Source organism: Hyla sarda, chromosome 8 (assembly GCF_029499605.1).
Source record: "Hyla sarda isolate aHylSar1 chromosome 8, aHylSar1.hap1, whole genome shotgun sequence".
Lineage (NCBI taxonomy): Eukaryota > Metazoa > Chordata > Amphibia > Anura > Hylidae > Hyla > Hyla sarda.
Window position 1 is genome coordinate 83,904,303 of NC_079196.1, and position 26,243 is coordinate 83,930,545.

Consider the following 26,243-nt stretch of genomic DNA (forward strand, 5'->3'; position numbering starts at 1 on the left):
ATGTATATATTTAGATTTCAAAAATAAATCCTAGTCACTTTAGGATGAAACGTTTTACTGAAGCATTTCGGTCATTTAACAACACTTTTGGCACATCGCACAGACATGGCAAGAATTTAGATTGATCAGGGTCTCATTACTGAAACCTCCTACAACAACTATGAAGACTATAGCTAACAATCATGTCATGCAACATGTCAAAAGTTGAAATCAAATTGTAATGCTTAAAGTCAAACAGATGAGATCAGCTTGGCAGGAAGATTCTTAGTCTTTTGACCTGTATACTCATGAAAAACATGGTGTAACCAACATTTCATATATGGACCTCACCAAAATGAATTTTTTCAGGTTTTCCTTTCAGCATGTAGTTTGCTCAGTACCCGTTTTTGTAGACCCAAAAGGTAGTTAGATTTCTTGTACGTGTGTGGTCAAAAACCATATAAAAAAGGTTACACCTAAAAAGCCACATGTGGTTTTTGCCTTTATCAAAATCACAAAAGAAATGGATGGCTTCTGCACTGAGGTCGTACTTTAACTTCATACACAAAGATGCAGTAATAGAAGAAGTCACACAATGTCAATGCATTAGAATGTTTTATTGAAGATGCAAAGATCATCTAGCAACGGCAAGAGCTTGGGGTTTGGAATGCTAGCAAAGGCGAGCGAACAACAGTATTTTTGCCCAAATCTGAATCCAATGGTTAGTTTTCTTTTCAGAGTGCTGCACTTAGATGCATGGAAAAGTCAATGTCTCCTGGGACTGCAAGTCTGTGGAAGCTTCAGACCCTCACACCTGACTTTTCTGTGTAAGAGATGCACGTGTGAACATACCCTTATTAAAGTGCTAATTTTCTGCTGCTGATTTGCTGTAGCAGGTTTTACTACACGCTGAAGTCAGTAAGCAGCAAAAATATGCATGTGTGAACATACCCTAAAAAGCTGAAAATCACCAGCAGATGTTCGATTTGAATTTGGGCAAAAATATAGTCTGAGCTCACCTCTACAGGTTAGTGGTGGAAGAGTCGCAGGTTGGTGTGTGCCAAGACAATGCCCAACTCATCGCAGGCTTCAATTATCAATTTGTCAGCAGCAGACCCAGCAGGAGCAGCAATGAACTGGACACCACTCTGCAAGGAAAAAAAAAAAATTGGAGAACAGACATGAATCAACCACAACTACTATACAAGTACACAGAGTTCAGTAGCATGTTGTACATTATGACCTTTAATATTAAATGGGTTCAGTGGGGGGGGGGGGAACACTACTTTGTGCTCAAGCTTGATAATAAAATACAGCTTATAGATATACCCTCGCTCCCCGCCAAAGTTCGATACCAGGTCGTTTTGTCTGCAGCCGCTTCTTGGAGCAGCAGATCGTAGAGTCTGCAGCTAATGTAGCTCACAGTGGCACTATACCAATCACTGGTCACAGTGGTGCAGACGGACGCTACAATTTGCAGCTCCAAGAAGCGAGGAGTCTGTGACCGCAGATGGGGCGCACTGATAACCGAACCCAGCAGGGAGTGAGGGACATCTAATTTTTTGTGCCAAGGTTTGGTAATAAAATTAAGATTAAGGGGGAAATTCATCAAGACCTGTACTGAGGAAAAGTTGCACATAGCAACCAGATTTTTTATTTTTGAAAAGGCCTCTAAAAAATAAACTTAGTTGCTAGGGACAACTGGTTGCACAAGTTTTGGTGAATCTCCCCCTCTCCCCCCCCCCCCCCCCCGAGGAAAAAAAAATCAGTTTCCACTGGATACCTCTTTATTGGATATTAAAGATTGATTAGTGTAGGCTGCACAAAGTGTCTTTTATATATTATAAACACACACGTCAGGTGTTTTTATTTTGTATAAGGGTGTGTTCACACTGCGTATAGGTTTTATTGGGAAAACAGACTATGCTGTATGGCATTCATTAACAAATCAGTTTCCCATTGACTTGTTATAAAAACGTATCAGTTTTTTTTGGCATACCCAATAGGATGGTTTACCACACTTTTTATACACCAAAATTAAATAGACTAATTGAAACTGTGGGTAAAAAGGCAAAAATGTAGTGTGGACCCACCCTTCCAGAGATAAGTCGAAAGTTTTGATTGATCAGAAGGTCTTACTAATACTTCGAATGAGCAGGGAGAAGTGTGTCTTACTAATACTTCGAATGAGCAGGGAGAAGTGTAAGGCAGTGGAGCTTCGCTCCCTGCAATCTTCATCTAGTTTTACTAGATAAATTTATAATTCCGCTTGTGTACTGCAACTGAACCAAGATTGCAGTGAGCAGGGGAGTGAAGCTCACGGCCACATGCCTCGCCCTCACAAGTGTTCACAAACCACCCAGTAAATAATTATTGAGATTGGGCAGTCAGAAATCATAGTTAGATTACTGCTGACAGAGTGCATACAGTTAAATCTGGCAATTGTATTGATAGCTATTTTATAAGGAAATTGGCTGGTCCTGGAAGTGTACATTCCCAATGGCCAGTTTATGACAACCAGAGTTTTAAAGGTTAAAATAATGGTTGTCATAAACTGACCTCTATGGGGAAAATTTGACCAGTTGCTCATTGAAAAATAAAAGTAATCTGGTTTCTGAGACATGTTAAAAAAAGAAAGAAGTGATCTGACTGGCTGCTATGGACAACTGGTCAACTTTTCCCCATAGTGGCACAAGTTTTGATGAATATCCCCTATGAGTAATTTTGGGCACCAGGGACCCAGCTTTTTTTGCTTTTCTTATGGCAACAGTCCAATTCTAAATAATTGTCTGAATTTGCCATATAGCCGTCTGAGCCACTAAATATAAAAGTTCAGTAAATATGGATGAGATTTATCAGTTTTCATATCTTAACTAGTAAAATGAATGCTGTGCTGTGATTGGTTGTTATGGGAAAACCAGACCGTATGCGATTCAGGCAGATTGATAAATTGTGTCAGTCTACAAAATTGTATTCCCCCCCATAAGACTACAAGGGTCATATTTTCATATTTAGGCTATGCTTCTATTTAGGTATTTTCATGTTTTTGGATTACTGCCACTGCTGTTTTTGAGCCAAAGTCAGAAGTGGACCCAGTAGTAAGGAGTAGTATAACTTATTCCTTTATAGTTCCAATTCATTTTCAATACACCTCTGGCTTTGGCTCAAAAGCTGCAGTAGCAGTATTCCAAAAAACAATAGGAAGATACCTGTGTGAAAACCTAGCCATACTGTGTTACTGAATTATGTGTATATAGTAAATTTATTTATAGCCCTTTATCTCACAATTAAGGCTGCCACCCACAATCTCACCTTCCTTGCCCGATCCACATTGTCCCTGAATGGGAAAAATGCATCGGAGCTCAGGGAAACACCAGTTAAAGTAGAGATCCATTGCTTCTTTTCTTCTGGGGTCAGCAGCTCTGGGGGCTGCTCAAACAGGGACTTCCACTGTTCCAGCTCCTCCTGGGGACAGATTCACACAAAGGGAATTTACTAAAACCTGGATAAATCTGGTGCATTTAAAAAGTTTATCAGCCTGAGCCACTAAGATGACAAATATTGTGTTTGCACACTGTCTTGTCCAGGCTTGCACTGTAGAGTTTTTGCTTACACCAGCCATTAGTTGGCTTACTTCAGGCAAAGGTACTGCACCAAAAGTTTGATACATGGCATGGTCTTTTAGGCCATGCCCCCTTTTCACCCACGCCTCAGCCTCACCCCTTTCCAGTAGCCCACATCACCTTGTCAAGCAAAGTGCACTTTTCTTGTTCTTTTAAGGCATACACAAAATAAAAAGGTCTTCCTTGCCGTGCACTAAAATGTTGCCCACATTTACTATGCCTGATGCCAAGTGTATACACAGGCCTATATTTACTAATGTCCAGAAGACAAAAGTGTCTGATTTGCCCAGACCAATCCATGACAGCTAAGCTTTCATATCGTAAATGCTCTGGTAAAATGAAAGCTGAGCTGTGATTGGTTATTTTGGGCAAATCAGGCACTTTTATGCAGATTGGGCCATATAGAGCTCAATATCTTGTGTTGTAATCTGCTCCAATATAAACTGTTCATGCCCTATCGCCTTTCCGACACACGACGTAGTTATGTCATGGGTCAGGTGAGTGAGTATGGCTCTGGAGTGTTTGCCAACACACACCAACAATGACCATTATTAGAAATCCACCCACAACCAGTCAGTCACCTGATCAGCACCCCCCACAATATCAAATTTGGCATCAGGGCCCACATGCTTCTCTAGGCCTCTGACTGCTGTAACAAATTGGCAGGCTGCACCAGTAGACCGCTGAGTGTATACATTAACGCAAAAAGTATTGCATTGATCTATATATAAGCAACTGAATGATTGCTTCTTAAAAAGCATGGCACGAGAAAAAAAGGTAGGAATAATATTTTCTCTTTTTTTTTTCTTTAAGTATCAAGACGTAAAACAAGTATACAAATTTGGTATTGTAGGAATTTTACTGACCTATAGCATATGTGACAAACTACTATAGCCTCACAAAATTGTGTGACTGCATTTACCCCCCCCCCCGTCAATTTTGTACCATAAATTATGTTTAATACATTATATGTATATTTATTTATATTTGAGAGGGGAGGGGGGATACAGTCATAATTGTTACCTGTTCTAGGGTACCGCTCACATATTGGTCAATGGCATTTGAAATATCCGCTCTCTTCACTCCAGCTTTAAACTTCATTCCCAAGACACGTGGATGGTGCCGCAGCCACCAGTTATCAGCTTTGTCCCCGGCCAGCCGGGTGCAGTGTATGCGAGATTGTTGCCCAGCACCCATCCCCACCACCTGCCACAAAAGAAGCTCAAATTATAATATCAATATTCTCTATAGTACAGAGTCACTTTGTATACGGCTCTTTAAATTACAGTTTACATATACATTTTACATTTATCAGTTAAGTAAAATAATGTAGCAGTAGTGAGTTGCACTGTAAAATTATGTTGATAAAAAGGACAAAGTGCAAAGAGTTCAAACATGTTGACTAACTTTTTTTAGAAAGTTCTTTTAAAAAATGGTTTAGTCTGGAGGTGTGCATCATGTTCTGCAATTTGGGGGGTAGAGAATAGTGGAATACTGCACATGTTACACCATAGTTAAATAATTTTTTGCCCAGAGAGAAGGGGGGGGGGGGGGGCTGGGGGAAGAATCCTACTTTGAGGCTAAGCATCCCTTGCAATGTATACAGTCCATAGCTTGGTCTGGAGAGTGTCATTTACCTGCCCATCCTTCGCGTAGCACACAGAATTAGACTGGGTATATTTCAGAGCAATAGTGGCAACAATCAAATCCCTGATGGCAGCCTCCGAGAGCTGAAACAAAAGTATAACAATTTAAAATGCATTTTCAGCTCTGCATTTCAGCTTTGAACTATGTTTTCTATTGAGGGTTCTGTAATTTTTAACAGTAAGAATAGAACAATCTGCTAGACTTTCTTTATACAACAAATTACTGAAAACCTGATTGACCAAGGGGCAGAAAATGAATCCACTTCCCCTGTGCTGATCTTGGTAATCTACTTCTGAGGCTAGAAGGGGCGGGGATCGTACCACATTCATCTCGTGCAAGCAAAACTTTACCCTCATGCAATGTCCATTAGCTGCAGGATATCCCCCACATTCTGCAGCTGTTGGATGTTGCAAGCAGTCATTGTTTCATCCACGGGACTATCACAATATGGTACCTGCCCCCTCGTCTTCTACTGCTAAGACAAAATGCAGGACTAAAGAGCAGCAGAACAGGTAATACCCTTTATGCTCCCTGGACAACCCCATTAAAAGGAGATATATCCTGCAGAAAAACTTGTCCCCTATTCTTAGTTTTACATCGCTGGGGGTGTCAGACCGCTGGGACCCTCGTGATCTTCTGCACGGGACCCATGCTGTCCCTGAGAACGGGGTGTGTCGACCCCCCAAATGAAACTGCAGCTGACACAAATCCCTCCATGTATTTCTATGGTAGAGCCGGAGATAGCCCTGTTTCCTGGAAGAGGCGGAGTTCCATGCGGTCAGACTCCCTGCAATCTAAAACTTATCCCCAAGCCTTTGGGTAGGGGATAAGATTTTATGCATGATATATCTTCTTTAAAGTTTACCTGTCAACAATTTTTTTTCATATAATGTAGATAAAACCATTATATGTATATTTGTAATATACATTGGTTAAAAAAAAAGTGTATTTTGTCCCTGCAGCTATTGCATGTGTGTCTCTATGAGGAGTCCAAATACAGGGAGAGTGTAGGATAAGCAGGGCTCTGCACTGAGAATAAGCAGGACTGTGCAATGAGGCTCTGTAACATGCTTCTGGCTCATACATCAGTATGATTGATAATCCAGGAGTTTGCACAGAGCCCTGCTTGTCCTGCCCTCACTTCCTGTATTTGGACTCCTCAGAGACACCCAGGCAATAGCTGCCGGGACAGCACTTTTTCACCCAAAAACATAAAAAAATGTTAACCAATGTATATTACAAAAATATAGTGGCATTATCTACATGATATAAAAAGTTTTTGTTGACAGGTACACTTTAATGTATTGTTACACTTATCAATGTACAACCATAAAAGGGCTAGCCTTCCAGATAAAACATGCTCACCTAGGTGATCGGCGCTCTTAAACCTACTACACAACTCCCTTATTGGGGGGGGGGGGGACACAAGGCCACACGAATAATTACTGGATCGTTTGTGCAACTCATTTCTATCATTCATCAACCACACGTAACCTATTACACAGGGCATTGTGCTGCTGACAAATTTGGATTTTTTCACAGGTTTAAACCATGTGATCAGCCACCATTTGTTTGTCCTTTGGCTGATCGCTGGGACTTTTATACATCCCAGTGTAATAAGGTCCCAAGTTATAGCAATAAAATGACACCCGCCTAGGAGGTAACTTTGCTGTAAATTTGTACAGGTATATTTTTCTTAGCAACAAAAAATAGCAGCGCTGTAATATAATGTGCATTGAAATAACTAGTATATAAACCATGTCTAAAGCTCGCTGTGGGTCTATAAACTAATGCTGCAGTATAGCTCTGAAAATAAATATTGTATACTTAGAGAAGCACTTGAGCCATAACTACTGATAAAACAAATGATTATTAATACTCTTTAAAATCACAAATATAGCTACTAAATAGTGTCATTTTACAAGGTCAATGATTGTAAACAGATAACCAATCCGAAAAGAAGGTGGTAAGACAGGTACAATTAATATAACAATGCTAATGCATAGTATGTAAACAATGAGAGCTACAGCAACAGTAATGGGTTTCAAACAGTAATGTCCAATAGGACAAGAGAAGGGGTATGTATCCTCTACTAATGTAATATCCAGCTACCCCCACAAGATAGCTGGAATAGACACCAACAGTGCATGAAAGTAGTGGCACTCACCCATAATAGAGTCCTGTCACCACCGCCCCAACGTACGTTTCGTCAGCCTGGACTTTCTCAAGGGACGCTTGAGAAAGTCCAGGCTGACGAAACGTACGTTGGGGCGGTGGTGACAGGACTCTATTATGGGTAAGTGAGAACCAGCACTGAGTGCCACTACTTTCATGCACTGTTGGTGTCTATTCCAGCTATTCTGTGTGGGTAGCTGGATATTACATTAGTAGAGGTTACATACCCCTTCTCTTGTCCTATTGGACATTACTGTTTGACACCCATTACTGTAGCTCTCATTGTTTACATACTATGCATTAGCACTGTTATATTACTTGTACCTGTCTTACCACCTTCTTTTCGGATTGGTTATCTGTTTACAATCGATCATTGACCTTGTAAAATGACACTATTTAGTAGCTATATGTGTGATTTTAAAGAGTATTAATAAAATAATTTGTTTTATCAGTAGTTATGGCTCAAGTGCTTCTCTATAAGTATACAAGGTATATTTTTTACAGTTTTCCTATGGGAATTGCAGCATATTCTACTAATCTACTCTATGGAACAAAGAGAAATATGCCAATCCATACTGACCTGACATGTAAAAATTAAGCTCTTGGCACATGCCGGGTAGCTGGGGTCTTAGGAGTTCTCCTGCCACATATGCCAAATGTCGAGTGTACACAGAGTGAACACCTTATCCCCTTCAGGACATTGGGTTTTTTCATTGTTGCTCCTTCGTTTTTTCCACCTCACCTACATATCATAATACTTTAAATTTTTCACCTACAGGCCACTTGAGTGCTTTTTTGCAAACTAACAACAAAAACCCAAGGAGGTACCAGGGTAACAATTCCACAACAACTTTAGGGGAAACCCCCAAAGGGGTACCCTAAACTAAGACCCTCACTATAATATATAACTTATTTGGTGAGAGTTAAAATATGGGTTGATACATATATGAACACTTTGTAGTTTGGTCCTGACACCTAGTGGACAATTTAACTACTATTTAAAACCACAGCTTCAGTCTATCTCCTATGTAACCTGTATAAGCCATTCTGCTTGTAAGGAAGGTGCACTATTATAGTAAGGCCCCTCTAGGTTAGCACAATTAATGGTTGTATGGATTATGACTGATCGGCTGCTGATTAAAACTACCAAATAGCCAGTTCCTTTGATGTTTCGCTGGTTCCCCAGCTTCATCAGAAAGGACTGGTTGCTTTTTTTGACAAATTTTACTTTGTAATTACATCAATAATTTCACCACAAAATCTACAGCACAACCAGAAGAAATAAAAACAAACATACATGGGGGGGCTAAAAAAAATTGGAAAAAAAACATGCAATTTTGTAACTTCTGGGGATTTCCGATCCAATGCAGAGCACTTTTCGGGAAAAATAACCCATTATCTTTATTTTCTGTAGGTCCCTACGATTAAAATGAACCTTTTTTTTTAAGCAGGGTATATAAGGTAACACCAAGATAACACATCCTAGATCTGAATGAATGAACTAATCGTAACTAGTCTTTACATAGTTTTTGTGTGATTTTGTTGTCAGCACATTCAACTATCAATGGAAATCAAATTTATCAACCCATGGAGGTATGGATATGGAGTCACATGCAAAATCAAAGTGGAAAACCACACTACAGGCTGATCCAACTTTGATGTAATGTCCTTAAAACAAGTCAAAATGAGGATCAGTAGAGTGTGTGGCCTCCACATGCTTGTATGACCTCCCTACAACGCCTGGGCATGCTCCTGATGAAGTGGTGGTCTCCAGAGGGATGTCCTCCCAAACCTGGACTAAAGCATCCACCAAGTCCTGGACAGTCTGTGGTGCAATGTGGCGTTGGTGGATGGAGCGAGACATGATGTCCCAGATCCAGGTCTTGGGAACGGGGGGGGGGCAGTCCATAGCATCAATGCCTTCCTCTTGCAGGAACTGCTGAGACACTCCAGCCACATAAGGTCTAGCATTGTCTAGCATTAGGAGAAACCCAGGGCCAACCACACCAGCATATGGTCTCACAAGGGGTCTGAGGATCTCATCTCTGTACCTAATGGCAGTCAGGCTACCTCTGGCAAGCACATTGAGGGCTGTGCGGCCCCCTAAAGAAATGCCACTCCACACCATTTGTGACCCACCGCCAAACCGGTCATGCTATATGATGTTGCAGGCAGCTGAACATTCTCCACGGCGTCTCCAGACTCAGTCACATCTGTCACATGTGACCAGTGTGAACCTGCTTTAATCTGGGAAGAGCACAGGGCGCCAGTGGCAAATTTGCCAATCTTTGTGTTCTCTGGCAAATGCCAAATGTCCTGCATGGTGTTGAGCTGTAAGCACAACCCCCACCTGTGGACGTCGGGCCCTCATACCACCCTCATGGAGTCCGTTTGACAGTTTGAGTGGACACATGCACATTTGTTGCCTGCTGGAGGTAATTTTGCAGGGCTCTGGTAGTGCTCCTCCTTGCACAAAAGCAGAGGTAGCGGTCCGGCTGCTGGGCTGTTGCCATTCTACGGCCTCCTCCACGTCTCCTGGTAGCACCTCCATGCTCTGGACACTACGCTGACACATAGCAAACCTTCTTGCAACAGCTCGCATTGATGTGCCATCCTGGATGAGCTGCACTACCTGAGCCACTTGTGTGAGTTGTAGACTCAGTCTCATGCTACCACTAGAGTGAAAACCCCGCCAGCATTCAAAAGTTACCAAATCAGCAGCCAGGAAGCATAGGAACTAAGTGGTCTGGTCACCACCTGCAGAACCACTCCTTTATTGGGGGGTGTCTTGCTAATTGCCTATAATTTCCACCTGTTGTCTGTTCCATTTGAACAACAGCATGTGAAATTGATTGGACAGTGTGATTTCACAGAAGTGGAGTTACATTGTGTTCCCTTTATTTTTTGAGCAGTGCAAGTTTTATTTTGTTTTAGTTTTAAAAAATTAAAACTTTTTGTATGAAAATTAGCATGTTTAAAAATGTCCTCTTCTGCATCAATTGACCCTCCAGAGCGGTTGGGTTCTTAACATGTACGTTGTGAGTCCGCTCCCGATCTATAACGTTGGGCCACGGCGTGGCCCCGGGTCATAGCGGGTCGCGCCCGGCCTCTAACAACGGCCGGGACCCGTGGCTAATAGCGCGCAGCATTGATCGAGGTGCTGCACGCTATTAACCCTTTAGACGCAGTGTTCAAAGTTGAACGCCGCGTCTAAAAATGAAAGAGAAACCATGCCGGTTAGCTCAGGGAGCTGTTCGGGATAGCCGCGGCGAAATCGCGGCATCCCGAACAGCTTACATGACAGCTGGAGGATCCCTACCCTCCTCCTCGCTGTCTGATCGCCGAATGACTGCTCAGTGCCTGAGATCCAGGCATGAGCAGTCAAGCGGCAAAATCATCGATCACTGTAAAAGATCAGTGTGTGCAGTGTTATAGCTCCCTATGGGAGCTATAACACTGCAAAAAAATTAAAGGACAACTGTAGTGGTCAAAAATCCCTGCCCAAATGTTCCCCAAACAAAAGTTATACAATTCAGTCAATTAGTTCTATTTACCTATATGCAGCCGTTTCTGAGATATTAGAGTTGCCAGCATAGCCCAGTAGTCCTGCGTCCGTCCCCTATTCATTACATTGCAGCCGCCATCTTGGGGACGGAGATCTCTTCCTACCAGCAGTGTTTGTGCTCCCCCTAGCCTCCGTCAGGTCCTCCCTGCTTATGCATATTCATGAGCGGGTGCTTTCTGAGGCAGCCATAGGCTCATCCTCAGAAACGCCCCTATCTGTAAGATTCAAGCAGGGGGAGAATGAGGACGTCCACAGCTCCTCCCCCCTCCCCTGCTCTGTCTACACAGGACCTCACTTATCACGGGGAGGATTCATGTTATCACGGGGGAAACACAGAGCAAACCACAGAGCAGGGAGGGGGAGGACGTGTGTGTGAAGGAGACATATTACACTGCACGGGCTGGTGGTGTATACAGGGAATAAATATCATACTGGAGATGATTCTGTGTGTGAGGGGGGGGGGGGGGGGGACTACTGAATGACACATGCTGGGAGTTGTAGTCCCTGTTATGTGTGTGTGTGTATGCCAGTGTTTCCCAATCAGGGAATGCTGGGAGTAGTAGTTTTGCAACATCTGGAGGCACCCTGGTTGGGAAACACTGGTGTATGAACTACAACTCCCAGGAGATTACAGAGATACAATATAGGTGTTGGTGAACTACAACTCCCAGGAGACTAGAGATACAATAGAGGTGTTGGTGAACTACAACTCCCAGGAGACTACAGAGATACAATATAGGTGTTGATGAACTACAACCCCCAGGAGACTAGAGATACAATAGAGGTGTTGGTGAACTACAACTCCCAGGAGACTACAGAGATACAATATAGGTGTTGATGAACTACAACCCCCAGGAGACTACAGAGATACAATATAGGTGTTGGTGAACTACAACACCCAGGAGACTACAGAGATACAATAGAGGTGTTGGTGAACTACAACTCCCAGGAGTCTCCTGATACAGTAGAGGTGTTGGTGAACTACAACTCCTTTATACACTCAAACAGCTGAAAGCTGACACGGCATGCTTGTATGTATAGTCTTACAACAGCTGGAGTCACCTCTGCAACTCCAAGCATGCACATACAGCAGAAAGGGCATGCTGGGATTTGTAGTCTTGCAACAGCTGGAGGCACCACTGGAATTCCCAGCATGCCCGAACAGCATATAAAATAACTGGGCATGCTTGGAGTTGTAGTTGTGAAAAAGATGGAGGGACCCCTATCAGGACAGTTTTATAGACAAACAATTATGTTTTTTTTTACCATTTTTACTTTCACTATCCACTCTCCAGTGTCCACACTACAGTGAGCACGGAGGCAGCTGCTTCATCACTGGACAGGAGCAGCATGGGGAGGGGGGAAATGTGGGCGTTACAATATAATAATTTGCTCGGGGGGGGATAGAACAGGGGGAGGGCAGCAGCTTACAGGAAGTAAGCACAAGGCATGATGGGAGATGTAGTTTTATTTTCACTTCTCCTCCGTAATTCTTGTGCTGATAACGGGAGAAAGACTGGGCCAATTTTGATGGGGGAGACATCGTTGGAAAGGTCTTTCAAAGACCTATTAAATGAGGTAAAAAAAAAAAAAAAAAAAAAAAAAAAAAAAAAAAAGTTTTTTTGCCCAGCACTGCAGATGTCCTTAAATAAGTGAATAATCATTTAACCCCTCCCCTAATAAAAGTTTGATAAAGTTTGTAAATAAAAACATGGTATCGCCGCGTGCGGAAATGTCCGAATTATAAAAATATATTGTTAATTAAACCGCACGGTCAATGGCGTATGCGCAAAAAAATTCCAAAGTCCAAAATAGTGCATTTTTGGTCACTTTATATCATGAAAAAATGAATAAAAAGCGATCAATAAGTCCTATCAATGCAAAAATGGTACTGCTAAAAACTTCAGATCACGGCGCAAAAAATTAGCCCCCATACTGCCCCATATGCAGAAAAATAAAAAATAAAGTTATAGGGGTCAGAAGATGACAATTTTAAACGTATAAATTTTCCTGCATGTAGTTTTGATTTTTTCCAGAAGTACGACAAAATTAAACATATAAGTAGGGTATCATTTTAACCGTATGGACCTACAGAATAAAGAGAAGGTGTCATTTATACCGAAAAATGTACTGTGTAGAAACAGAAGCCCCCAAAAGTTACAAAATGGAGTTTTAATTTTGTCTAAATTTTTTTTCTCGTTTCGCCGTAGATTTTTGGGTAAAATGACTGATGTCATTACAAAGTAGAATTGGTGGCGCAAAAAATAAATCATATGGATTTCTAGGTGAAAAATTGAAAGAGTTATGACTTTTTAGAGGTAAGAAGGAAAAACGAAAATGCAAAAACGGAAAAACCCTGGGTCCTTAAGCGGTCAATTTAGGCCTCTATTTGAATGCTTTTATGGCAGGGAGAAGGGAGTTTCCATGGGGTCTGCTTGGTGTGTGTGGTTGTGAGTTTTTTGTTTTCTGGGCTGTTGTACTCCAGGGGTCACGCAATTGGTCCCATTATTGCACTGACCTATAGCTGTGCTCTGAGATTTTGATTGTGGATGAATTTCACTATTTGGGCGCTCTTTGTGTGCCACCTGGAGCGTTTCATTTTGTATTGCTTTAAACTGCCAAAAATACTTTAACCCCTTAACCTGTTGGGGACTGAGGGCGTATGGGTACGCCCTCGCGTCTCGGTATTAAGGACGGAGGGCTGCTTTGTGATCGGACTGGGATGAATCCAGTGACATCGCCTAGGGGGTCCTGAGACCCCCCCCCATAATGGTGATTGCCGTGATTCGAATCACGGCTTTTCCGGGCTGATCAGGTCTCTGGTGACCCGATCGCCCGGAAAATAAGAATGATCGGGGCTGTCGGAGACAGCCCCGATCATCCTAAAGGATAGGAGTGAGGCGACAGGAATGCCACCTCCTCTTATCCCCTGCCATTGGTCAGTCTGGGGGTTTAAAGTTTAGATGCCCCACTCTGCAGAGCGGACGGTGCTGGAAAGTGGTGCAGGGATCTTACCCGGCAGGCAGCGGCAACAGGCACAGGAAGAGCTGTGTCGGCGGCGACTGGGCGACAGTGAAGATCCTCTTTGGCGAGTGATCTTCACTGTGGCCTGCTAGAAGTTACAAAACTACAACTCCCAGCATGCCCAGAGCCTTTGTCTGGGCATGCTGGGAGTTTTAGTTTTGTAACACCTGGAGGGCCACAGATAGACCACAGTGCAGTGGTCTCCAAACTGTGGTTTCCAGATGTTGCAAAACTACAACTTTCAGCATGCCCAGACAGTCCAAGCATGGTGGGAGTTGTAGTTCGGTAACATCTGGAGGGGCACAGTTAGGAGACCACTATACAGTGGTTTCCAAACTGTAGACCTCCAGATGATGCAAAACTACAATTCCCAGCATGCCTAGACAGTCAAGCATGCTGGGCGTTGTAGTGCTGCAACATCTGGCCCTTCAGATGTTGCTGAACTACAACTCCCAGCATGCCAGGAAAGTCTGGGCATGCTTGGAGTTGTAGTTTTGCAACATCTTGAGGGCTACAGAGACCAATACTTAGCTGGTCTCCAAATAGTTCTTCCCCAGTTGTTGCATAACCAACTCCTAGCATGCCTTTCGGCTCTCAGTCCATGCTGGGAGTTGTAGTTTTGCAACAGCTGTAGGCAAACTGGTTGGGAAACACTGAGCTAGAGTGTTTCCTAACTCAGTGATTCCAACCAGTGTGCCTCCAGCTGTTGCAAAACTACAACTCCCTGAATGCACTGACAGACCGTACATGCTGGGAGTTGTAGTTTTGCAACAGCTGGAGGCACATGGGATGGAGTCACTGAGCTAGAGTCTGTTTCCTAACTAAGTGGTTCCCTACCAGTGTGCCTACAGCTGTTGCAAAGCTACAACTCCCAAAATGTATGGTCTGTCAGTGCATTCTGTGAGTTGTAGTTTTGCAACAGCTGAAGGTTTGGGGTGGTTTAAATCGACTGGTGCCAGAAAGTTAACAGATTTGTAAATTACTTCTATTAAAGAATCTTAATCCTTCCAGTACTTATTAGCTTCTGAATACTACAGAGGAAGTTTTCTTTTTGGAACACAGAGCTCTCACGTGCACAGTGTTCTCTGCTGGCATCTGTCCATTTTAGGAACTGTCCAGAGCATCACATGTTTGCTATAGGGGTTTTCTCCTACTCTGGACAGTTCTTAAAATGGACAGATGTCAGAGAGCACAGTGGTCATGATGTCAGTAGAGAGCACTGTGTTCCAAAAAAAACCCATTTCCTTTGTAGTATTCAGCAGCTAATAATTACTAGAAGGATTAAGATTTTTTTCATAGAAGTAATTTACCAAATCTGTAACTTTCTGGCACCAGTTGATTTAACCCCTTAAGGACCACGTGTTTTTCCGTTTTTTCCACTTTCGTTTTTTCCTTCTCACCTTTTAAAAATCATAACCCTTTCAATTTTGCACCTAAAAATCCATATGATTGCTTATTTTACTTTGCAGTGACTCATTTTACCCAAAAATCTACTGCGAAACGAAAAAATAAAAAAAAAACATTGTGCGACGAAATTGAAGCAAAACCGCCATATTGTAAATTGTTGGGGCTTCCGATTCTTTCCGGCTTCAGTACATTTTGTTCAAAATGACACCTTATATTTATTCTGTAGGTCCATACGATTAAAATTATACCCTACTTCTATAGGTTTGATTTTGTCGTACTTCTGGGAAAAAATCAACCACATGCAGGAAAGTTTATACGTTTAAAATTGTTATCTTCTGACCCCTATAACTTATTTTACCTTGTATGGGGCAGTATGAGGGCTCATTTTTTTGCGCCATGATCTGAAGTTTTTAGCTGTACCATTTTTTGTATTGATCGGACTTTTGATTGCTTTTTAGGATATAAAAAGTGACCAAAAATACATTTTGGACTTTGGAATTTTTTTGTGCGTAAGCCATTGACCGTGCGGCTTAATTAATGATGTATTTTTATTTACGTTAGTTTTTATGGGAAAAGGGGGGGGGGGTGATTTGGACTTTCATTAGGGAAAGGGTTAATTCACATTTATTAACTATTTATTATTATTTTTTACACTTTTTTGTAGTGTTATAGCTCCCATAGAGGGCTATAACACTGCACACACTGATCTTATACAGATCACTGCAAAGCCATAGCTTTGCATTGACCAGTGTTATCGGCTGTCGATTGCTCAAGCTTGCATCTCAGGCTTTGAGCAATCGCCGAACGCATGCTCCGGAGGAAGGTAAGAGGACCTCTGCTCGCGTCCTAGCTGATTGGGACTCCGCATTTTCACTGTGGTGGTCCAGATCAGCTTTACTGAGCAGCCTGGAAGCTTTTACTTTTGTTTTAGTCGCGGTGTTCAACTTTGAACGCCGCGTCTAAAGGGTTAATAGCATGCGGTAGCAATAGCAGTGCCACGCGCTATTAGCCCCGGGTCCTGGCATGAGTTACATGCTGGGACCGACCCAATATGACACGGGGGTCACCTTGTGACCCCGCGTTATATCGCAGGAGCTGGCCAAGGGCGTAAATATGTCCTTGGTCGTTAACATTTTTTAAAAAAATTTTAAAAAGTTTGACGGGAGTACCCTTTTAACATCCACGAGGTATTTTCTTAAGAGAAAAAAAATTACAGAAAAAAAAAAAAAAATTGTGCGACAAAATTTAAGAAAAAAAAATGCGATTTTTGTACTCCCCATAAAATGTCGACTACACCGACCATGGGATGTACCAAAGCAGTCCCTGGGGTGGGAAGACCACCACCAGAGGAGGAAGGGAGTCAGCCAGCCTGCCGTAAGAGATTGACTAGGACACCAAGGAAGGGGGTCGTCCTTAGAAGAGACTCTAAACCAACAGGCCACAGAGTCAAGGGGCGATGCAGAGACCCCATGGGCCAAACCAACCTGGAAGGAGGTAGGAAACCAACTCCAAGAAGCACAGAACCAGTCAGAGCCCTGTTGGCAACAAAAAAAAGGAAAAGGGAACGACAAGAGAACCCCATACAGAGGACCAACTGAAACCAGAGAACCTGGCGAGAAAACGCCAGGGTGAGCCGAAAGAGTCACTCAAGGTGAAGACTAGAAACTTCTGGAAAAAAGGGGAACTGTCTCCGGAGAGGCATAGTGCAGAAGATCCAAACCAAAAAGCTGTAGGCGCCAAAAAACACTGTCCAAGGGGCACAGCGTGTGAACCCGGGGAGAAGAGCGGACTCAGAGGACACCACACAGGCTGAACAGTGGGAAGAAACCACAGCCATGCTGCAGCCGAAAAATGGCCCGAGTGCAACAACCCGGTAGACAGACTTGCCATCCAACCCCGGAGTAAATGGACCCCGAAGGAGGAAAGTAAACTAAGGAGTAACCCGGAAAACCAGAACAGCAACATGGAACAGCAGTCCAAAACAAGGATTAATTGAACTTGGCGGTCAGAGCGAACCAGAGCACTCCCAGCAACATCTCGTCATGACGGAAATGGAGAAAAGCAAAAAATGTGACCCAGCTGGGACTCCCAGGCTCTCGGCACAAGAAGGTTACTCCAAAAAGAGCAGAATGGCAGTGTAGCTCCACAGACACTGACAAAGGGAAGGATGAGCACACCCTTCCTGGGTATTGCGCTAAGAAAGAAAGAGCAATGGCAGACTGTCTGTTTCTGAGCTATACACGATTGCATAAACCCCTCCTTCAGAGGAAAATGCCCTAGCTGCATGAGCAGCAGTAGACAACCAGAAACAGGAGGAGAGCCAGGCTGCAATAGTGAGCAGTAAGCACTTCTGATCGCTCCCAGCAAAAAATAAAATAATTTTTTTTTTTTTTTTTTTTAAAGGCCCAGCAAGGTACCCCACCATGTGCAAGATGGCTCCATCTTGGCAGAAGAAAGTGCTCAGTGAAATAGCCCCCCTAGTGGAGGAGAAAACAAGGGCAGGTGAAGACAAAACTCAGGCACTGACCGTGCCAAGCTTCCCAATCCCACTACCCCCTGTGGAAGGAAATTTCCTAAGAGCGCCATGTACTGTAGGAGCAAGGAATTGCTGCCCTACGGTAACGGATCAAAGCACTGGGATCCTGCAAAAACACACCGGGGCAGATTGTGTGGCAACGGAGCCATTCTGGCTGATGAATAAGGCAACAGTGCAGGCGCCAGAGCCACCCTATACAGGAACCCAGTAAGATACCTGGAGGGGCTGCAGAACAGGCCTTCGCCCCTGCAGGCCCCATGCCCCAACAGAGGTGCTCAGCCGCCGCAGACATGTGGAAACAATTCCACAGGAAGGCCTGAGGTACACCCCAACGAAAAGGAGGGGAGGAAGGCTTTACATATGCAGGGTGTCCAGAGCATATGTAGGGACACTGACATGGGTACCTCATGATAGAGGGGTACCAAGACTGCCACCACGAAGGGGAACCACAGACATCCAAATGTCCGGAAGCATGGAAACTGGTCTCAGTCTTCTCATGGCATGGTTGTGGCATGCCGTTGAGTGCCAACGCTACGCTGTTAGAAAGGGGAACCAAGAGTAGTGCTGCTGCGAGGTCCATAGAACCTTCAGGAAATGCCCACATCCCATCTCTTAATGGCGCTACACACCAGAACTGCAGTCGCAGACTAAAGAAATGAAGGACAAATGAGGGGCAGGGAATATGCAGACAGGCTGACTTACCAGTAGAAAGGTCCAATGAATCCACAGAGCCACTTCAGAACTTCACACTGAAAGTGAGTCACCGGACTTCTGCTGCTGGAGCGGCAGGAATGGGGAAGGTCACCTGGCGGATGCAAAAACCATGCAGACAGTATGGCTAATTGGCATAGGGACCGTGGACACCGGTCCCGTCCTTGGAACCACACACTGAAAGTGGCTTACCAGCCCTTAGCCACGATCGCAGCAGGCCCTTAGCCACGATCGCATTGTGAAAGGCCCATGGAGCAACATGGGGTCCCTCGCTCAGAACTACACCTTGGCAGTGGGATACCTGAACTTCCGCCAAGGTGTGAAGTGTATGGTAGATGACCTGATGTAGTAAACCATGCAGACCACCGCCTGGTTGACTGATATAGGGTTCCTGAACGCACAGTCACTTGTGCGAACCCTCAGACCAAAAGTGGGATACTGGAGTGTGGCCGATCAGTCAGACTTTCCTCTTCTTGAGGGTCGCCCATCAGATGTCAGTCCCGTGTACCTGCAGTGGGACCCTCTTCCAGATTTCTCCCACCAGCAGTGAGGTACTGGAAACACCAGCCATGCACGTGGCAGCCCAGGGATGGGAGACTACGTCGGAAACTGTGCAGTCTGGCTGAACGAGTACACCTCCAGGTGCTGGCGAAAAAGGAACAGTCACTGTGCCCCCTTGATCGCAGGTGGGAGGACGGAGAGGCCTAGGAGCCATGGATAGAATCCCCGCCAACCTGGGAGATCGGGGGAGGCTGAGGAGCCATGGATGGCATCCTCGTCGCCCTTTATAGGGTCAATAGGACACTTCTTCGGACAACGCGCACTGGTAGTGGGGTACCGGATCTTCAGCCGCAGAGACAGGCATGTGAGAAATGACAGGCGGCGGAACCACGCAGACCACTGTCTGGCTTACTGGTATGGGTCCATAGTATGCAACAGGTCACTCTGTCGGACACCTCGCACTGGCCGAGGGGTACCGGAATGTCAACCGCGGATGCAGCAGATATGAAATCTGACGTGTGGAGGAGGGAGTCTGTATGCACACTCCAAGAATCCTCCCGATGGATGACAGTCTGAGGAAGAACCCCAAAGAGGCTCTAGGCATCCGCCAGGAATGCAAAAGCCCTGTAAGGGCACCGGACTGGAGCCGTGCCCCGATAGGGAGGGACTAGGACCGACCGTGGGCACAGTAAACATGGCATGGTACGCAGCGTAAGGGGAAGCCAGGCACGGAATGTAACCCCGGAATCTCAAGGGAACTCCGTAACTCCGGTTCGCATATGCTCCCTCAGAATGATAACTCTGCAGAATTAGGTATGACAGAGGCATAGGGCAAAAAACATTGTGCCGATAGCGCTAGCTGGAAAAAAAAAAAAGGTGGACCCCATATACAGTCCCAGAAAAGGACCCAGTAGATATTAATCTGATAAAAACAAATATTACAGACAAAAAACTAATAGCTATGAGCTGCCACAAAGGGAGCCACAAAACAACAACCACAACTGCCGCTAAAGGGCGTTTTCCAGTCAGACCAGAGGAAAAAGATAAAATTATATTAAATATGTGTGTTTTTTTTTAAGTCGGGAGAAGGCAAAAGATATATCCGCACTCACCACTGGGTTCGGCATCAAACGTTCCTGCCACGGGATCAGAGAAGGTGTAGCTGCGATTATGTCACCGTTACATAGTTTCTGATCCCGTGGCAGCCCCCACTTAGGAATGTTTGATGCCGAATCCGGTGGTGAGTGTGGATATATCTTTGCCTTCTCCCGACTTATGATATTGCTAGCTATCCTGCCACCATTCTGGGTCCCACTGGCCAGCAAGCGCGAGAGGAGATCCTACCAGCTGAAGTAAAGAAAATCAGCGGCCGCAGAAAGTACAGGGAGCCGCTGCAAAAGCCGGTAGCTGCCCTGAGACAAACTGCTGCGTAACCGAGTCCACGGGCGGCCGGAGGGGATGATCTACTTACCCACAGTCTTCATATACTCACCCAGGTTATGGCCACGCTGCATCATACTGGTCTAAGATAGAAAGGCGAGCAGGGGCAGTGGGAGACTCTGACCCAGGGTACAACCTCCAGGTGCTGGCAAGAAGGGGTTAACAGTACATACTCTGTGCCCCTTTGTCGCATATGGGGAAACAGGTAGCGCCATGCTCCTGAACCCCCACCTGAAAATGAGAAACAAAAAAGGGAGGGAAACAAAAAAAATTAAATAAAAACAGCCCTTACTAAAAAAAATAACAGGTCTGGGGAGCTCCTTGCCTCTAGCTAAAACTGATTACCTCACTTCCAGTGGGCGGGTATATCCTGCCAGGGAGGAGCCGACTTTTTCCTAGTGTCAGTGCCTCCTTGTGGCAAGAGCATATACCCATGGCCCATGTGTCCCCAAATGAAGAGCGACCGAGAAAAATGCCATTTTGTAACTTTTGGGGGCTACCGTTTCTACGCAGTACATTTTTCGGTAAAAAACACCTTTATTCTGTAGGTCCATACGATTAAAGGAGTAATCCAGGAAGTAAACCTATAGCCTATCCTTTCCCTCTCACCAACCTATGTATTTGTCTAAATATCATTCATTTGCTATATACAGCAGTTTGCCTCTTTCAGCTGTCACATGCAGCAAGTGAGAGAAAAATAAAATTTTTAGATCCACTGTCCTCAGTGAGACCTAGCCCCCTCCCTTCAAGACAACACCACCTGATTTCTGTTTGGTCTAGAGCTCTGGCTGTATAGCCACACCTCCACTCCCCTCCCTGTGTGAGAGCTTGTGAGTTGCGAGAAGAGCAGTGAAGATTCTCAGTCTCCTCAGCACATGCTGTTTTTCAGCTGAATAGCAGAAGTCAGTGATTAGATATTCAGAGCACAGCATGATTTATTCCTGGAGGAAGGATAGTCTTAAAGAAAAGACATGTACAGTGAGCAAGTTGCAGTGTGAACTTGCACACAGATAGTGAAAGCAGTTGGCTAGCAGCCATTACACAAAGCTGCAAAGACTTCTGGGAGTTGTAGTCTGTGCTGCAAACAAGGAAAAAGTATTTCTCGGTCACTCTTCATTGGGGACACCTAACTGATTGGTATATGCTCCAGCCACTAGGAGGCGCCGACACTAGGAAAAAGAAAAGTCGGCTCCTCCCTGGCAGGATATACCCGCCCACCTGCAGTGAGGCAACCAGTTGTAGCTAGTGTCACTTAGGAGGTAGACACACAGGTCTGGAGCTCTCCAGACCTGGTCTTTTATTATTTTCTAGTAAGGACTGTTTAGTCAGGTTCTTTACTCCTTTTTGTTTCCCTTTTTTCAGGTGGGGGTTCAAGAGCATGGCGCCTACCTTTTCCCCCATATGCAGCTAAGGGGCACGGGACAAAATACAAATGCAGTTAACCCCTTCCCGCCAACGGCCAGAGCCTGGGGTTGCACTGTGGGTCCAGGTCCCCCTATTTACCCTGCTCGTCTTGGTCTGTAGCAGCATGACGTGATTCAGGTGACTAAAATGCTGGCTGAAGACATCTCCAGGGAGTATGTGAAGATGGGTGAGTATGTAAAGTGTATGAGGTGAGTTTACACCCCCTTCCTCTCCCCTAGCTGTACAAGCAGTAGTGTTATATCCCTAAGCCTCGATTGCATCTATTGGGCTCGGGGGGGGGGGGGGGGTGTATGCCTCTGACTGGTGCCTTCGCCCCTCCGTCCGCTATGCGGTCCCGGTAGGGGTTCATTCTGGGGCACTTGGCTGGCGGGACTTCGGGGGAACCATGGCGGCACATAGCTCAGCCCTTCTTCCCGGCTTCTCTCAGTCTCGCGCGCTGCTGGGGGTCTATTTTTCAGTGGGGCCGGGGTGTCTAGCTCCGCCCCCAACTGCAGGCTCAGCAGCGTTCCTTTAGCTCCCAGGGAGCTTTGTTGGTACTCCCTTCTCTTTGAGCCAAGCGACGGCTTGGCAGCAGTGCTGCCGTGAGCAGTCACTGCTCCAGGGGATCCTTCTGCCCGTATGCGGGCAGCACTTCGCAGGGCGCACTGCGCCCCATGCAGCGGAGTTTAGCTCCGCACTCTCCGCCTTTTCGGGAGCCGGTGCAGTTTTGTGCCCCGGCCTCACGAAGCTGCAGCCCGGCGGGAGCTTCTCCTGTCCTGGCCGCTTTCGTTTTCAATGATCTAGAAGTGGCTTCCGGTGGAGCTAAGGGCTCCGCCCCCTCCACCTTTTCGGGAGGCGCCGCCGTTTTGTTCACCAGCCTCCCGAAGCTGCGGCCCGCGGGAGCTCCTCCTGTCCGGGCTGCTTTTCTGCTTTCTGTCTATTCGCCTCGGAGCTGTGCGGCTTACCAGACGCTTCTAAGCGTACTGCACCGTGCCGCCGCCGCTTCCCGCTATCTATTTTTCCTTATCTCAGGAAAATTGACTTATTACTAATAAAAAAAAATTTAAATTCATGTATTCTGCAGCTTGTCAGAAAATTTGGCATACTCTGAAGCCCTCTTGTGGCCAATACTTGCATTGCCTTATATTTGGTTTAGTTTTCATGCCTGAAGTCCTGGGTTCCTTATTTCTCTCATCTAGCAGTTGGCCTACGGGTACCTCTCTACTGTGCGAGATGTCCAACGGAATGACTTGCCCATACACCTGTGGGCCGGACAGTCGTCTGCACAACTGCTGGGTTCAGTGTGTGGAGGACTGTCCCGATATGTCTTCAGGACCCATACCGGTAAGCCAGACGGTGGTCTGTATGATTTCCTCTGCCGCTTGCCACACGTCTCACGGCTGATGTATTGTTGCTGCAGTTCCGACACCCCTCTGCTGGGTGCGGTATATGTGGAACTGACCGATGTGTTTTCAGGACTCATACCAGTAAGCCAGACAGTGGTCTGCATGGTTTCCTCTGCCATTTCTCCAACCTCTCACACCTGAGATGCCTGTGGCTGCAGTTCCGATACCCCACTGCTGGGTGCGGTATATGGAGAACTGGCCGATGTCTCTTCAGGACCCATACCAGTAAGCCAGACAGTAGTCTGCATGGTTTCCTCTGCCATTTATCACACGTCTCACGGCTGAGGTGTCTGGGGCTGCAGTTCCGTTACCTGGGTACGATGTATGGAGACCTGACTATGTGCCTTCAGGACTACTACGTCTTACATGGACCCGTCCCTGTAAGTCTGGATGGTTTCTTACAGCATCTGCGTCTGGAGTCCGGTTCCTCACTACTGAGCGAGGTACCGATGGTATGTATGGTTGTCTTCTGTGGATCCACGTCAGTAGGCCAGACAATGGTCTGCATAGTTGACTACACTGCCTGTGATGCATCGACCGGCTGCTGTTCTGCGACTGGTGTTCCAGTCCCTCTCTACTGGGTAAAGTACGATGGCATGCATGATTGTTTTCGGTGAATACATGCCAGTAAGCCTGACTGGTCTGCATGGTTGTGTACACCGCCTGTCCTACATCAGATGGCTGATGTATCTGCGCCTGGGGTTCCGGTTCCTCACTACTCTGCGCGGTGCAGAGGGTTGTCTTCTGTGGCTCCATGCTGGTTGATCAAACAGTGATCTACATGGTTGCTGCACTGTCTGTCGATCTTCAGACAGCTGGTGTCTCTGCAGCTTGGTTTCCGGTACCTCATTGCTGGTGGAGTGCCGATGGGATGCATCGTTGTCTACTTTGGACCCATATCAGTATCCCAGACATTCATCTGCTGGGTTGTCTTCACAGCCTGTCCTGCATCAACCAGCTGGTGCCTCTGCCGGCACCTCACCATTGTGTGAGGCATCAGACGGAGTATTCCTTTCCCCGCTATGGTCCCATATCAGTGAGCCAGTCAGTGGTCTGTATGGTTGTCCAAACGTGTGATGTATGACAGGCGGCGCGATGTATCTGGGGCTGGAGTTCCCGTGCCTCACTACTGAGTGAGGTGCCGATAACATAACTCTTCTTCTCTGATCATGTACCTGTCATTCAGGTAGTGGTCTGCATGCTTTCCTGCGCCACTTGTTACTCATCACATCACCGGTGTATCTGCGTTGGTCTTCCACGACCATCACTACAGTGTGAGGTTTCCGCTGGGTTGACTCTCTGCCCCTTGGGGACTCCCACCAGTTAGCCAGACAGTTGTCTGCATGTTTTTCTTCTGCCGAGTGTCTCATGGCAGATGTTTTTGGTGCTAGGGTTCCAGTACCCCACTTCTGTGCATGGTATTGTGGACCTGACCCAGCGTGTCCCACGGACACTTTACGGGATGTCAGGGATGCATTCCATAGTCCCTCTGCTTCCCCCTCTCACCTGGGGGCGAGGTTTTTTGGCCTCCCCGCCCCTCCACCTTTGTCTTAGGTGCTCAGTTATCTCCGGTCCGGCTGCTCCTAGTGATCGGTGGTTCCCCACTGCCATGGTAGTTTTCCTGTGGTCTCTTTGAGAGGCCTCTTGTGCCTTATGCACCACGCCTCATACTGGTTACAGGGTTTGCTTGCTTGCCTGCTACTGTCTACAGGCGGGTATCTTTCCCCACTGTGTCTCAATGTGCCTCACGGTCTCTAGGCCCCAGGGCCAGACTGTCTGCTGGGTGTTATAATCCACCTGGTCACCTCCCTCATTCGGCTGCCACTGCAGCTGTTGTCGGGTGTCTCTCTCCCAGGTGCAGTCCCGCAGAGGGTGTGCATGCGGGTTCCTGGACCCTTCTTCCTGTAGGTCACTGTGTTTGTCAGAGTTCCAGCGCCTGTTGCTGCAACAGCAGCGTCGCTCTGTTATTCTTTCTTACGTTGCACTGTTGGTCGGCTGTGGGCATACCTCCCTTCCGGCTGGTCCTTTGGATGTCTGCGTTTTCCCCGTATCCGTACGCCACTGTTGTCGTGGGGTCCTCATGTCTGTTCATACATAGGCTAGGACCACGTTGTAGGAGTGGGGCCATCTTCCTGTTGCTCGGGGACTTCCAGTAACTTTGTCTCTGCAGTTCCGTGGCAGTTTCAGCACCTCCATTTTGTCATTGGGCCTGCTGGGGCACCTGTCGGTTCCGCCCCTTCCGGGTGTTTTCTTCTGGGGTCTCTGTCCAGGGCGACTGGCACCTCCTTGTCACTTTCTGGATTGATCCTCAACGGGTCTTTTATTTCTTGCCCAGCTTCGGGGTACGTGGCTCCGATCTCTCTTGGTTCGCACGGTGGCTCCTTCAGGCGGCGAGGGTTGCCGCTGGTGCCTGGGGGCTTCGTCCACCCAGTATTTGCATTTCCCTACTCCTTCTGCGCCTAGCGCGTTTGCGGCTCCCCTTTCCGCTTGGAGTGCGGGGACCAAGGTGCTTGTCGTAGGTCTCTACTTGAGTTGTTTTCTCAACCACCCCTGTTTTTCCCTCCTGGAGGGATTCTTTTTGGCATTCAACGGTGGACTTTCGAGTCTGGGCTTGTGTGCTTTCTGTCTGCTATCACCGCCTAGTGCTCTGCATGTCATTCTTACCCTTTTTGTCTGGGTCAGTTATACTGCATTGGCTCCACAGTCTTCTGGAGTAATTCTTCCTATGCCCGGACCCTGGAAGTCCAAGCTGGGCCCTCATTGGTCCTCCTCCATTCCCGTTCTGACGGGATGTTTGAGGCTGCTCAGGACTACTCCGTCCACTC

General features: G+C 46.1%; 1 protein-coding gene across 1 annotated transcript in view; it reads right to left on the reverse strand.

The window, feature by feature from the left end:
* Positions 1-565: 565 nt before the first annotated feature.
* ATIC (5-aminoimidazole-4-carboxamide ribonucleotide formyltransferase/IMP cyclohydrolase) overlaps positions 566-26,243 on the reverse strand; it is a 59,921-nt gene continuing 34,243 nt past the window's right edge. The window contains exons 13-16 of the mRNA XM_056535210.1: positions 5,240-5,332; positions 4,626-4,808; positions 3,292-3,444; positions 566-1,127 (exon numbers count right to left, since the gene is read on the reverse strand). Of these exons, the coding sequence (XP_056391185.1) occupies positions 1,008-1,127; positions 3,292-3,444; positions 4,626-4,808; positions 5,240-5,332 (549 nt within the window). The 3' untranslated portion in view covers positions 566-1,007. The remainder of the gene's footprint in view (positions 1,128-3,291; positions 3,445-4,625; positions 4,809-5,239; positions 5,333-26,243) is intronic.